The sequence below is a fragment of the Trichechus manatus genome, unplaced genomic scaffold, assembly GCF_000243295.1.
Source record: "Trichechus manatus latirostris isolate Lorelei unplaced genomic scaffold, TriManLat1.0 scaffold00285, whole genome shotgun sequence".
Taxonomy (NCBI): Eukaryota; Metazoa; Chordata; class Mammalia; order Sirenia; family Trichechidae; genus Trichechus; species Trichechus manatus.
This window is the reverse complement of record NW_004444221.1, coordinates 1,126,572-1,142,590: the sequence shown is the minus strand read 5'-3', so window position 1 is coordinate 1,142,590 and position 16,019 is coordinate 1,126,572. Positions and strand designations below refer to the sequence as shown.

Here is a 16,019-nt window from a genome sequence, read left to right as displayed (position 1 = left end):
ACAAACTTGTTTCTCATTAAACAGTTGGTACACATATTGTTTTATGACATTGGTTAACAACCCCACTACATGTCAACACTCTCCCTTCTTGATCTTGGGTTCCTATTATCAGCTTTGCTGTCACCTCCTGCCTTCTATTCCTTGCCCCTGGGCTGTTGTGCCCCTTTAGTCTCGTTTTGTTTTATGGACCTGTCTAATCTTTGGTTGAAGGGTGAATCTAAGGAGTGACTTCATTACAGAGCTAAAAGGGTGTCTGGGGGCCCTACTCTCGGGGTTTCTCCAGAAATTCTTAGTAATTTTCTCTTCAGACTCGTTTTTTGTAAGTGGGGTCTGATGAGACAATAGAGCATGTGTGTGAACAGAGGAGATTTAGACAATAAGCGTGTTTGCAGTTCTTTGCTGCCCCATTAGCATATAGCATTCACAATGCCCCATGAGCAGAGAATTCTGGTTGACCCATGATGAGTAGGAGTTCAGTGAGATTCAAAGAAAGTATGAATATAACATGAGCATGTTATATCTACATCTGAGTAAGTGGGATGTTGACAGCCTGGAGAGGCCATGCTTTCCTTCAAACTAGAACTTGCTTTGAATGCAAAAAGAAGGAATGGTGCTCTAAGAAACACAATGACCAAGGAATCTTATCAAATCCTTACTTATTGGCATCAGATGCAGTCCCTGGGTTACAAACGAGATCCGTTCCTAAATCTGTCTTTTAAGTTGAATTTGTAGGTAAGTCAGAACAAATACATATGGTTCTTATTTAGTGTCACTTAGTCTAGTCGAATGTTTATCTTAGTATATAGTTTATATTTCACCTTCCTATGTATATAAAAGTGGGGCCTGCTGGTGCAGTGGTTAAGAGCTCAGCTGCTAACCAAAAGGTTGGCAATTGGAATCTACCAGCTGCTCCTTGGAAACCATATGGGACAGTTCTACTCTGTCCTATAGGCTCACTATGAGTTGGAATCGACTCCTTGGCAATGGGTATGCATATAAAACACAAACCTGTGGTGTTTTAATAAGCATCACAGAGTGGTGCATGCTTCATTATTATGAACCATTATATATATTTAACTCAAATTTTTAATAGGCTTTGTGGCTGTCCATTCTTAAGTACAAGTTGTCCGTAAGTTGGACGTTCGTAACCCGAGGACTGCCTTACTTCCCGGTGGTAGCCAACAAAGGAGCCCTGATGGTGCAATAGTTAAGCACTCGACTGCTAACTGAAAGGATGACGGTTCGAATCTGTCAGCGGCAGCTCTGTGGGAGAAAAGATTTGGTGAATTGCTCCCATAAAGATTATAGCCTAGAAATCCTTGTCCTATAGGGTCACTAGGAGGAGTTGGAATCGACTCGACTGCACACAACAACAGTAGCTAAAAACTGACTGAAAATGATGGCATAAAGGAAAGGGAAAGGCGTGGCAAAGATAGTTTCTTTCCTTTTTAGTCCATTCTTACTTATCCGTAAACCAAAGGTAGGGAGTGTTGGCAGAATGTGCACATATCAAGAAGTGAAATAAAAACATGTGATTTAGTTTTGTGCAGTATTTCTACCTTTTAGTTAAGAACAAAATACATATGCATGTCTGATCTATAAAATAGGAATCGTGAAATTTCAATGATTCCACATATGAGTTAAATGTTCTATTGACATTTAAAGCTGGTATTGCACAATATAAAGATGAATGGTAAATTTCATGCTAATTATTTAAAATTTAATTTTTCTTTACAATGACACTAAATAGCAAATAAAAAACACCATGACAAGTTGAGAAAGACAATGCTTAAGAAAGGGAAAGCTTTATATTCTAGAACCTTTAATGGTTCTTTTTCCCCACTTTACAAACAAAGGGGCCTGCATGTTCATTTTGCACTGCGCCCTGCAAATCATGTAGCTGGTCCTTATGGATACTAGTTTAGGCTGAGTGATGAGGAGAGGTGTCTAAGCAGATAAGTGATAAGAAAAGAGATTACATCGGCCATAAAAGAATCTGAAATAAATAAAAAATAGGTTGTCAATTTAAAAATTTTTTTTGAAATTTGGGAGAAAATTAGCGACATCAAGGGGGAATTTGAATTTTTTACACTACCTTTTCCTGAAACCATGCCACGTGCACTATGTTACCTGCTTTATTTGCTAGGACAGTTATAACCAAGTACCACAAACTGGATGGCTTACAATGTCAGAAATTTATTGTCTCAGTGTTCTGGTGGCTAAAAGTCTGTATTCAGGATGTTGGCAGGTCTATGCTCTCTCTGAAGTCTCTAGGAGGAGATCCTTTCTTGTCTCTCCCAGCTTCTGATAGCCCCAGACATTCCCTGCAGCTTGCAGCTGCAATTTCTGCCCCAAGGTCACGTAGTGTTCTTCCCTCTGAGTCTCTTCTCCACACCACCTCTTTTCCTCTTTTATAAGGACACCACTCACATTGGACTAGGACCCACCCTACTCTTGTATGACCTTAAGTCAACTGTTAATGTCTTCAAAGACTCTATTTCCAGGTAGGGGAGAGAGGTTAGGACTTCCACATCTATTTTGGGAACAAAATCCAATCTATAACAATATCCCAAACCACAGCTGTTATTGATGCTAATGTTTTAGTCGTAAGTTTCAGAGTGGTGGCTTGGGACTGAAGTTGCCCGGAAACATATTTTGATTGATTTGCCTAGTGTGTATCTACTGTGCTGAATTAATCGTTGATGTTTGAAACGAAGGTGGTTTCACATAAAGATGTGATTTTTCTCTTTCTCTTGAGAAGCAACAAACATGCAAGCAAACAAAAAACCTAGTAGCATTGGGTCAACCTTCCAGCAGGGCAGCACTCAGCCAGAGCTGAGGATGGCATCTCCCTTTGCAAGGGGCCTTGTTCTCTATTTTATCACAGTTCTCACCCTGCCTGTTCCATGCACTTAAGTTATCTGCCCGGTTCCTTGTAGGTGTTCGTGTTTGTGACACCTCCTACTGAGATGTATATGCAGCAGTGTTGTTTTAAATGAGAATTTTTTTAAAGAGATTTTAATTATACAAATTTCTTTATAGTTTTCTTGCTAAATTTGCCTGACTTTTCTTGCCTTCCCTGCAGCTTTTACAAATCCAAGAGGCAAGGTGGCCAGTCCGGATTCAACCAGACTTGGGACCGTCAGGGCAGGATGAAATGCAGCTTTGATTTGTTGACGGATAAATATTGAGGTGAGGGAAGGCTCTTCCAGAGGGCAGCCAGGAGAGCTTTGCTACCCGTTTGATATATAGGATACTTACCATCTCTGCCCTCTTAACCCCTCTGTTATGCTCAAGGGACAGCATAAGTTTAAAACAATAATTATATATTCCGTGGGCCTTCATTTATAATAGACACTTGGTTGGTTGTCCCAAAATGTGCTGCCTCCTCTGACCCATGCTACTGTATCTCTGCCGAGTAGAATGATTTGGTTTGTGATTTTAGATTGTAGGTACTTGGGGCAGTGCCTTTATTTGGATAGTGCCATTTAATCTATTGTACCTTTTTGTATGAACCCACATGTTTATTTATAACAATGTATGGGGCAGTTCACAAAAGACACTCTGTGGCAAAGCTAATAAAGGCTGTTTCCACAGAGCTATCTAAAGGCATGTGGAAGCACAATAGTCACAAGCAGAAACCACAATGGGTCAATGTTGACAGAATCCAGGGATTGGGTGGAGATTTTTGAAGGCCAGAAGGGAAAGAAAGTCAATTTGGAAGGATTTACTACACAGCAGGTCTTGGTGGATATTCAGTTCTGGGAATACTTGGCAGTACCAGGGTGCAGCTCATTTACCAGTGTACAAAAGATAACAGAAAAGCATTCAGGAGTCTCAGAGTAAATCATTTCCATAACCCACACCGGCTGCTAAATGGGCGTCTGCAGAACAGCCCAGCTGCAGAATGATAGTGGACAAACCAGGGAGCCAGTTTAGCGTGAATGGCTGACTCCTGCGAGGGAGGGTGTTTAGAGGGGGCTGGAGAAGGGGGTCAAAGTCCAGGCTGGAGAGCGTACAATAAAGCTAAGGGTGAAAACAAAGCGGAACCACCGCAGCAGCTGGCTGGTTCCTGGTGCTGCTTGGACGATCAAGCTTTGATTTTAAATAGGACGCGGGCACCAGGGACAGCATTATCTGATTCATTCTCACGGAAAAGCCTGGAAGGGCACACAGGCTTCTCGCCTTCGGGCGTGGGCAGCCCGTGGCTGGCATCCCTCCCCCGTGCGCTTCTCTGCCCAGCAGCGCCAGGCAGTGCCCAGCGGAGGGCAGGGCGGGGCTCAGGCTGGGGGAGGGCGAGGTGGGGCAGGGCTGTGCTGTGTGGCCACCGCTGACGCAGTGCGGGCTGAGGAGCCCTGAGCGCCCCGGCCGGCGTGGAGTCCCCGTCTCCGCCGCTGGGAGGCTGCGTCCCCACCGGAGGGGGCAGGGCGCGTTTACCAGGCCGCCAGGAGGCCGCCGGCGGCCTGCTAGTCCCTCCGCCGAGGGGCTTGCCATTCAAGCGCGCCTCGTCCCCGCCCCAGATCTTGGGGGGTGAGCGGGGGAGAAGGGGCGGGCGCCCGCGAGCTGTGAATCACCTCCTCCTCCTTCTCCTGCCTCAGCGCCACCGCCACCTTTCCATTCAGTCTCCCAACATGGCTGGAGTGCGGCGGAGGTGAGCCGGTCGCCCCCTGCCGCCCCAGCCTCCTGCGCCCGAGCGCTGCGACTCTGGGAGCTCCTCACCTCGGCGGTGCCGAAGCCCAGAAGCCCGTCTACCGACCGCCGCCAGCATGTGGGGCACCCCGGACGAGAGCTCGGTGCGGGTGGCTGTCAGGTGAGGACCGACGCGGCGCCGGCGCGTGGGCTGCGGGCTAAGGGCGCGGCGAGGACCTGCTTTGGTTGGAGGCGCCGGCCGCCGGGATGGGGAAATCTGAGGGGCCGCCCGGCCGGGGGCCGGCGGCTGTGGAAACTGAGGCAGCTGGTACCTGCCGGCCTGACATGCGCGGCCGGCTGCTAGCGGGAGATCCGCGGCCTCACGCCATCGGCATTTGCAGGTGGTAGGCGGCTGCGCGGCGCCAGATTCCCCGGGGGCGTCCTGTCTCCAATGGGGTAAAGCAGATGCCGCTCGCCCCGGCGGGTTCCGCACCGGAGGAACAATCGCTCCACGTTTGGCGGCCTCGGGCGATCGCCTGTATGGCTTTGCCTGGGGGAGCGGCCTCTCTGCTGGACTGGTTTTTTTTTTTTTTTTTTTTTTTTATTTACAGAGTGTCCGTCATACATGCAACTCCAGTTTTCTGAGGCAGGAGACAAAGCATTAGACTGACAGTGCTTCAACCGCAGGGCCCGCGGTGCGCCCAGTTGGGTTCTAGACGTCTGTGCAAATGGAATGTCTTACTAAGCATCACAGCAAACTAGATACGCACAAATGTCTGGCGGTTAATGTAGACAGACCTGGCCTCATCGGTGTTGGAATGGGAATTATATTTACGGTGTAATTCACCGATGATGGGTATATAGAAGGAAGAAAACTTCAGCAAGTGGAAGGATTAAATGGGTGACTGGGAAACATCTTGAGGTTAAGCAGGGTGGATACAATATTATATATATATATGTATGTCTGGGTGTGAGTTTTGAAATACTAGTTACATCAAAATGGTGTTTTGGTCAGTGACAGATACACGAGTATTAAATGTAATTTAAACTGTTTTGATACATCGCGAGAAGCAAAGCTCTGACAGTTGCTCATGAAAAATTGCAACATCACCACACTGAAAAATTAATGAAGGATTCATGGTAGAGTAAGTGGGTTGCTTTCGCAGCTCTGATAGTCTACTGTTAATTCTCTCGTATTTATTTATACTGTAAGGATATAAAAATAATCTGTCCTCCAAAAAATTTGAAATTATTAAAACCTTCTATCCTTTCTGGAAAATTATTTCTAAAATGCTGTCATGTAAGCATTTCTATAGTTATTTTAATGACCAGTCTTGGTTAGACATAGTAATAGCAATTTTATATACTTTGTATCTCTAATCAACTTAAAGAATGAAATAAATTAAAAAAATTTTTTTTTTTGTTCTCTCATTTTACAGATGAGGAAATTAGCACCCATGGAGGTGACATTTTTATGACTGCTTAGAATCATCTGCTATAAAGATTTTGAAGTTTTAATTTGGCCTTCTTGATTAGTCTAGGGCTACTTATCCAATTGTTGGATAAATTTGTTTCTGTTATTCACTGCTGCTGCCTCCCTTTTGACTTTCTAATACATACTAATGACTGTCCTGAGCCCTGATAACGCAGTAGTTAAGCATCCAGCTGTTAACCAAAGGTCGGCAGTTCGAATCCGCCAGCAGCTCCTTGGAAAACCCTATGGGGCAGTTCTGTTCTGTCCTGTAGGGTCGCTATGAGTCGGAATCAACTGCTGGTGATGGGTAATGACTACACTGGGTAGAAAAAGAGGAATGGTAAAGACAAGAAACCCAATATGAAACAGTTTTGTTACTTGTTAGCAGATCTGGTCAAAGAAGATGAAGGAGCATAAAATATTAATGAAAACAGAAAATTCATCTGTGGGGAAAACCATTTTTACAGCTTTAATTTTTTTACCTGTGACTTATCTAGACGATTAATGCTACTTGCAAATGGAGGGAAGCAGAGCCATTGAATGACCCTAAAGTAACATCGACAGATAAAAATTAAGTTACCTGCCCAAAGTTAAACTGGTAGCAAGTGGGGGGAACCAGGGTTCCAATCGAGACAACATGATCCTACAATCCAAGTTCTCAGCGATTCATTAACCATACGTAGGTGAGAGGCAAAAAATGCTGCAGAGCGTGGCTTTACTTAACTTAAAGTCACTTGCCTCTTCCTGGTTTTGTACTAGTTCAATTACAAATGAATGGCCTCAACAGTCTATTCATACCTCAACATTGCTAGAAAAAATTGAGCTCGGAAAGAGAGGACTTGAACTTAAAATATCTGGGAGAAAACCAAAAAAAGCAAACTCACTGCTGTCCGAGTTGATTCCGACTCATAGCGACCGTGTACGATAGAGTAGAACTGCCCCACAGGGTTTCCAGGGAGCGGCTGGTGGATTTGAACTGACAACCTTTTCATCAGCAGCCGAGCTCTTAACCACTGCACCGTCAGGGCTCCGTCTGGGAGAAAGGCATTTAGAAATGAACTAAAATATTTCTTCAGATTCTTTAATCTTTACAGCTTCCTCCAGTCTACCTTCCAGTTTGCAGTAGGCTTCATCAGCAGGAAAAACTAATGTACATATAGAAGCAAAATCAACAGAGGTATTTGAGCTGCTTTTCCCCTTCTATGTATAATATAATAACAAGCATAGAGAGTTAACTCTACTTCTGTAAATGCATAAGGCGTTCTAGAGGTGCTTGTGTTTTATTAGATGTAGAGACATCAATATGTTAAAGCTGATGACTCTAGTGTGTTTGTCAAAATAAGTGCATGGGTCAGATAAGGCTTTGGGCAAACTATTTTCCAGAAAATTTCTCATTTATGCAGAACATTTTTTATTCAGTTTCTAAAAATGCTTTTTGGGAGAGAGTATCTTTTCATTGCATATGGATTTACATGACGCTCAAGCCCTGTTATCCAACCCCGTGTGGCAATTGATGACTTGAATTGTGCCAAACACTAATGAGGAACTGAATGTTTAATTTAATTTAAAAACTAGTCCTCTATTCAGTTATTAAAGGAGCCCTGGTGGTGGTGCAGTGGTTAAAGCACTTGGCTGCTAACCAAAAGGTCGGTGGTTCAAACCCACCAGCCACTCCGTGGGAGAAAGATGTGGCAGTCTACTTCTGTAAAGATTTACAGCCTTGGAAACCCCATGGGGCAGTTCTGCTCTGTCCTATAGGGTCACTATGAGTCAGAATTGACACGATGTCAGTGAATTTAGTTTTTTTGGTTTTATTCAGTTATTGGAAAACTTTTAAGTATGCCTGGAACAAATTGGTTATGTGAATCTACTTTTTCAGCTGAAGTTTATGAAATCTAAATATTGATAAAGTATTTCTGGTGAAAATTTACCATCTGAATTGAGATGTACTGTAAATGTAAAGTATACATTAGATTTTGAAGATAGTATGAAAAAAAGAATGTAAAAATGCCTATCAATAATTTCTATATTGATTACATGTTGAAATGTAGTATTTTGAATGCACTGGACTAAATAAAATATTAAAATAAATTTCATATGTTTCTTTTTCCTTTTTTAGAAGTGTAGCTACTAGAAATTTTTCAATTACATTTGCGGTTTGCATTATATTTCCACTGAATAGTGCTGCACTATAATTTTAAACATGTGAGGAAGAAGTATAGAATAAAACTGTTCACAACCACCCCATCATAGGCTAACCACACCTTAGACCAATGTAAAGTGTCAGTGTCTTTTTTTTAAAGTGGATATATATTTAACAGCAACAGTATTTTCCTTGGGTGCAGAGATATAGAAAGGTACTGATTATGGACTCAGTATGATCACTGATTTCCTAGAAAATATGCTCAGTTGAATGGATGTCTTAGATAGATATTGAGAAAAACAAACAAAGTATACTGTGTATTATATTCTTATTATCTGAGTATACTGAAACAAACTGTTCTGTTAACTCAAAATGATTTTGATCAGTTGAACATTCTGACTTGAAATCTAAGACATTATGAGATGATGTGTCCTTTTCCCTTCCCTGTCTCTAATGGCTGACACAACAAATTTAAAGCTTTTTCCTTTTCAAGAATTATCAACAAGAACTTTAGCTTGCAAACTATGTCAAGAGCTGGATGAAAATGGAGATATAGAAAAGACCATTGTGTTTTTACATCATTGTCTGTGCTTGGGAATTAGGATTTCTGTGCTTAGCTTTGCCTGAGAACTGTATATATCCTTGACAGTAAGTTTGGATTAGTGTGTAATGTGGTCTAATTTGTGTTTCAGTATGCTGTGTTTTCACTTTGCTAAAGCTTTTGTAAGAAGTGGCATTGCTCAGCAGGCATAAGGACTAGTTGGATGATTAGAAGCTCAGTTTTTAATTTGTCACCAGCACTGATGTGCCATGTGACCTCTCTGCATTTTTCTTTCTCCGCGTGGTTAGGTGGCAGCCTAATGGTACTAAGGGTTGTAAGAACTTAGCATGTGCAGTGTGTTACATCTCTGTTTTTTTCTTTTTCTTTTTTTTTAATTTTAACTCTTGGTACTAATCGTGCCTCTATATTGACAGGAGGGAACGATTTTAACATTTCAAACTTGACTCTCCCAATAATATGTTTGTTTTGGGTACTCATGTTACTGAAGGAGAAACATTTGGGCTTTTGTGGTCTTTTTGTCCCATTCTGATTGTAGTACAATTGTATGATATTTTATTTGATCTACATAAAACCCCATGAGGTATGCTGGACAAGTATTAGTATCCCTATTTTACACTGGAAAAATTGAGCTTCAAAGAAACTAGATGACCTGTACAAGGTTACTCAGTCACTAAGTACCGGGATTGGAAACCAAACTCAGGTTTCTGATTATCTATTTCTGTGCTTTTAAACATATTTCCAAAACGTTTCATAGACTAATTTTGATTTAATAAGGATCTTCCAAGCTGAAACATTAGTATGTATATATGTGAGGTAAATTATTTCAAACAACCTAGTTTTTAGTAAGTGTATTGGTAGATGAGGACATTCACTGGTGGTTCAGTGGTAGAATTCTCACCTTCCTTGCCCTAGTTGTGCAGTGGTTAAGAGCTATGGCTGCTAACCAAAAGGTTGGCAGTTCGAATCCACCAGCTGCTCTTTCGAAACCCTATGGGGAAGTTTTACTCTGTCCTATAGGGTCACTTTAGTCAGAATCGACTAAATAGCAACGGGTTTTTATTGGTAGATAGGAGACATTCATTGATGGTTGAGAGGGTAGAATTCTCGCCTTCCATACCCTGGTTATGCAGTGGTTGAGAGCCATGGCTGCTAAACCAAAAGGTCGGCAGTTCGAATCCACTAGCTGCTGTTTGGAAACCCTATGGGGCAGTTCTATACTTGCCCTATAGGGTCACTATGAGTCAGAATCGATTTGAAGGCAATGGGTTTTTATTGGTAGATGGGAGACATTCATGGTGGTTCAGTTGTAGAATTCTCACCTTCTATGCAGGAGACCCTGGGTTTGATTCCTGGCCAATGCACCTTATGTGCAGCCACCACCTATCTGTCAGTGGTGGTTTGCGTGTTGCTATGATGTGAACAGGTTTTAGTGGAGCTTCCACTCTAAGACAGACTAAGAAGAAAAGACTGGTGATCTGCTTCTGAAAATCAGTCAGTGAAAACCCTGTGGATCACAGTGGTCTAACCTGCAGTGGATTATTAGCATGTCACAGGACCAGGGGATCACCATGAGTGGGAGGCCGACTTCACATTGCTAACAACAACAACATTGGTAGGTAAGCTAGGCCTTTTAGAAACACATATTATATGGAAATAGATGGGTATCTGGTGTTTGGTCATTTGTTTATTCCTTCCTTCTTTCATGCAACAACTATTTATTAAGTACCTACTGTGTGCCAGACACTTTTCTACCAATGGGGATAAACAACAAACGTAACACACATGGTACTTGCTTTCATGGAGCTTAGGGCTAGCAATACAAGAGTTTTAAAATGCACAAAATATGTTGGAACTAACACAAAGTGTAATCAACAGCAAAAACTAGGAATGAAAGGTTGTTGTTGCAGTTAGATGAGTTTTATTTCTCCCCATTTTTGTTAATAGTTTTTTTTTTTTATTGTGGTAAATATATTTGTAACAAAACATTTGCCATTTCAACATTCTTCACATGTACAGATCAGTGACGTTAACTTATGCTGATCATGTTGTTCAACCGTCACCCTTATCTGTTCCTGAATTTTTTCATCATGTTAATAGTTTTTTTTTCCATTCACACATCCCATAAGAACAATGGTTTTTTTTAAAAAGTATGTCCTGCTTCCAAACATATTTCATACAAAAGTTGAACTCCAAAGCATATGCATTTAGCAGGATATTATTTATATCATGTCCTACTTGGTATAACATACATGTCCTATTTGTATGTCTTTGTGTTTGGATCAGGAACTAATAGAAATGAAATAGAGGAGACTAAAGAACTCCAGATGATGTTAGTTGAATGTCAATACAATTATTTACAAAATATGAGTTGACACTTTTTTTTTCAGATGCTGCTTTTTAAATATATAAAGCGTGGTAAACCTGCGTGTTACTTGGAACTTCATGGAAGCTCAGGTTTCATGTCTAATTGTTGCTACCTCTTGAACTCTTACATGTTAATTGGTTAATGTTTTGATGCATAATTACGGGGTAATGAAGGATGCACTAGAAATTCCAGTTTAGTAAAGCCATGAAAGCAAAAATTATCTTGGCAGCTAATAACATAATGTGCCCACTCTTCTAATTCTCATCAATTTTTCTTCAAAGACATTGACTTGGAATATTTATTGTTATGAGTGTTTTTTCCAAGATATGTTACAACTTACCTGTATGACTTGTAAATGGTTGTTTTCTGTTAAAATTAGACATGACCTGACGTCATCTAAGTTTCAGATTAGGAAGGAAAACATGTCAATGAAAATGCATGTCAGATAATGTACAGTACTTGTATACAGTATATCATTAGAATAAGTTTATTCAAAATGAAACAAAATTATTGTTATTTTTATTGCTTCTCTCTGGAAAGTGGATTTGTGAATTCTTTCAACTTGATTTTCCAGGGGATTAACTATTTAATCTTCTTAGAGTGTTAAAATAGTTTTCCTGTGGCTCAGGCTTTATTTGAAGCAAATGACAGCCAATCCAAAGGGACAAGTTTTATAACATGCTGCAGTTATTATGAGATCTTTCTGAATGTTTAAGAATTGTATGTAAGGTTCCTTTGTCCTTTGTTTGAAAATTTATATATTGAACATAAATTTTAGTGTCCTGTAGTTATTGAAAAAATAGATTTAAAAGTTGAAAGAGACCTGGAAGGGACTAGCTGGTCTAGGCCCCTTCTCTGAGGCAGTTGAGGCAATAGAGGCCTAGAGAAGTAAAGGAAATTACTTGAAGTCATACAGCTAGCAACTCAAATCTTCTACTGATGAGTGCTATAGAATTTCTAGGACTTCATGTTTTGTTGGCAGACATCTCAACAATAGAGTGTCTTTACAGTGGTGTCACTAGGGGAGTATGGGGGTGTAGACTGCACGGGGTGACACTGCAGAGGGGGTATATAAAATTTTTGTTCAGTGTTTCTGCAGAAATTATTTTTTATAAAAATATCCCTATAGTTAGTTATAATAACAAAAACATGTTTTGTAAGCCCAGCTTACATTTATCAATATACCTACAAGGCTAAAACTCTATGCTGATTTACTTTTTGCACCCTTCTAATGCACTCCAGTCAGAGCTGTCATTATTTTACCCAATTACAATGACACTTCGAATCCCATGATTTTGTCTGCACATGCTATAAGCATGTGTTATTGCTTCTGTTGCTGCCGATGTTTTTATAGTGGCTGATTTTGTCAAGATTTCTGGTGTTTTAGCTACAATATTGTGGTAATTAATATTTGTGAACCTACATCAATAACTTTTTTGAGAATTAAGAGGTAATTAAAGGAAAAGAAGGAGAAAAAAATAAAAAAAGGCTTCTGCTCATTACTAATAATGTTATAACTAGTAATGTTGTAATTCAGTGTAGATTTTACAAAACAATTTTGTTGTTAGTATTCATATAATGTAAGAAATATTACATTTAAGCAATTTATAACTATATCACTTGGTAGTCTATGATTAAAATTGATAATAAACATTACTAAGGATTCTGTATGGTCTGGTACGGAAGGAGGTCCAGGAGGGGGGTGACACCATGAGTTACTGCACTGGGTGACACTAACCCTAGTGATGCCACTGTATCTTTATATTTTAAAAATTATCCTTTAAGACTCATTTCAAAAGTTTAATTTGGCATTTAGATGAGCTTCCCTCTCCTCAGTGCCCATTATTTTGGCTTTATGATTGCTTCAATTCTGGAAACAGACCAGTGATTCTAACAAGGACTTCCCAGAGGTACAGAGAGAGACCCCAGATGTAGAAACCCAGATCTGTTATTTTATGGTTTCTGGCATACTAAAATATGAAGAAATGCCAGAATTGGATTACAAAGAAATTTAGATTTTTTTTTAACATTTACATGTAATGCATTAATGCTTTAACAATAACCACAAAACTATAATGTATGTAAAATCTAGTTTGAAAATAGTGTTGAACATCTAAATATGAGGTTTTTGTGAATGTTAGGACTGGGACATGTGGACATGTGGCCCCATACCCTCTGCCACTTTGGTTTTCAACACTTTTTTTCTACTCCAACAGACTTGAGGATTATAGCACACTCCAGTAATAATGGCAGCTTTATTACAGTGGAGGTAGCTGGATTGTGGAGTGGGTGGAGTGAGTATGTCTATTGGGATCTGCAATGGGGACAGAGGTAGAAATCTGAGTGATTTAAACAAACAAACAAATAAAAAACCTTTTTAGGTCTTAGACTCTTGTGAGTGACCATCTAAGATAAAGCTATTGGTCTCTATTCACCTGGATCAAAATAGATAGAAGGAAACCCAAGATTCAGAGAAGAAACTGGTCTACAGGAATAATTGTCTATATAAACTGTGGCCTCTTCTACCCTGAGACCAGAAGAACTAGAAGGTGCCTGACTACCATACTGAATGTTCTGATCAGGGCCACAATAGATGGATCCTGATAGAAAGGAAGAAAAGTGTGGAATAGAACTTCAAACTCTCAAAAATCCAGATTTACTGGACCCATTAAGACTGGAAGAATCGCCAAGACTATTGCCCTGAGATACTTTTTAAACCTTGAACTGAAGGTTTACCTCAAGTCACCATTTTTAGCTAGTCAGCTCATAAAGTAATAAGCTAACACCCTTGAGTACTGTGCTGTTTTAAATAATCATTTATATGAGACCACGTGGTTCAACAAATACTCTAAAGCATACATGAGAAGGTTGGGGGGCTATGAGACTAGGTTAACAGGAATGGAACAATTAGAACAAAAATAATGAGAATGTTGATACCATGTGAAGAATGTAACCAATTTCACTGAACAATATGTGCAGAAATTGTTGAATGGGAACCTTTTTGCTGTGTACACTTCCACTAAAAATACAATAAATTACTAAAAAAAAAACCAAAACAAAAAACTCTTTTGATTATTACTTCACTAGGCCAGTGGTTCTCAAGCTTTTAAATAACATCTCAGCCCGTTTCATCCTTGTTTCAGAAGGAAATAAAAAATACAACACATTTAGTCCTTAATTGAGGCCTGTCACCCAAACCAAAACCAACCAAGAAAACAAACCTGTTGCTCTTGAGTCAGTTCCAACTCATAGTGACCCTGTAGGACAGAGTAGAACTGCCCCACCAGCTTTCAAGGAGCAGCTGGTGGATTCAAACTACTGACCTTTTGGTTAACAGCCAAGCTCTTAATCACTGCACCACCAGGGCGCTCCTGTTACCCAAAGCATACACTAATCCCACTTTTACGCAAAGCCTTTCTAGACTGCTCCCAAACAGGGAAATTTCTCCCTTTGGAACCATAAAATCAAAAAACCAAACCAGTTGCCATTGAGTCAGTGCTGACTCACGGCAACCACATGTGTGCTCAATAGGGTTTTCAGTGGATGATTTTTTGAAAGTAGATAGACCTTCCTTATATGATTCTTTTCTCTTTTCCTCTAAAAGTTCCAGTGGGAGAGACATACACAGATATGATAATTTTCAGTCTTTGGCTTGAACTGTTCACAAAAACTCAAAAATATTTAATACTTTTTTAGAAGGTGCTAACATACAGTATTATTACAATAGAACATATGAAGGACATTGTGGTCACTGAATAGAAACAAGCGGATATGTAAATGTCCAGATAGGAATGAAGGTCATTTAGGGTTTCACCCCAAAGTCAATCTACTTGTGAGAATCTCCACCTCCATCTGCTTCTTCAGTAAGAAGGAGACAGGAACCAAGAGGAATGTTCAGATTTGGTGTGGGGAATATGGGCCCCCCCTGGGGCCAAGTCAAGGACAGTTCACAGGACAGCTAAGGGACCTCCCCACTCTTTGGAGGTCTACCCTGTGTAGTAAGATTTTAGTTTTTAAGTTTAGGTTTAACATTGTTCTTGATATTGGGAAGCTATGTTTGTCACTATAGTTCTCTGAATATGATGAAGGAATTATAATTACATAAAGTAGACATTCAGTTTCTTTGACACAGGTAGTTATTCTAAGGTAAGAGACTTTTTCCTTTGGCAAGCAGAAACAAGAGGCCTTGGGGAGGGTCAAGGTGTAGTTAATTATTATAATGTGGAATGTTGATCACATGGTGTACTAATGAGGCATAGGGGCATCTCTCATTGTTTTCTTCTAAGTTATTTTTTTTGGATCAAAATGCATTCATTCATCGTATAATTGTTGAATGTCCACTGGGTACTGGAGTCACATAAGTTGGAGGCATTAAAACAATTGAAGATGTTATGATATGTTGGAAAGAGCACTGAATGGCCAGAAAACTGTTCTGGTTTTGACCCTTAGCACTGATAAATTTGGCCTTGGGAAGTTCATTGACTCTCAGTTTTCTACCTACTTCAGTGGACTTGGGAAAGACTCAAAAGAGAAATCACGTGAAAGCATTCAGAAAACAGTTTTTACACAAACATAAAATAGTAATGTTAGAGAGAAGTTTGATATGTTTTTGAAAAATGGGCATGTTGGCTATATTCCAGACTCTAGCAATTGGATTAGTCAATCTCTAGTGTGTAACCCATAAACTGAATTTGCAAAGTGCTTTCAAAGTGTTTCATTTTGAGTGCCTGTTACTTGCACCACTGTGAATGACACAAGAATATATATAAATACTTACAAAAACCTTACCCTGCCTAGTATCCCAATTTTCATTTTGTTTCCAATATCTAAATTAGATGCCATCCTG

The 16,019-nt window shown here is 40.1% G+C and overlaps 1 protein-coding gene across 1 annotated transcript in view; it reads left to right on the top strand.

The window, feature by feature from the left end:
* Positions 1–4,630: 4,630 nt before the first annotated feature.
* KIF21A (kinesin family member 21A) overlaps positions 4,631–16,019 on the top strand; it is a 173,867-nt gene continuing 162,478 nt past the window's right edge. The window contains exon 1 of the mRNA XM_012559622.1: positions 4,631–4,810. Coding sequence (XP_012415076.1) covers positions 4,767–4,810 — 44 coding nt within the window. The 5' untranslated portion in view covers positions 4,631–4,766. The remainder of the gene's footprint in view (positions 4,811–16,019) is intronic.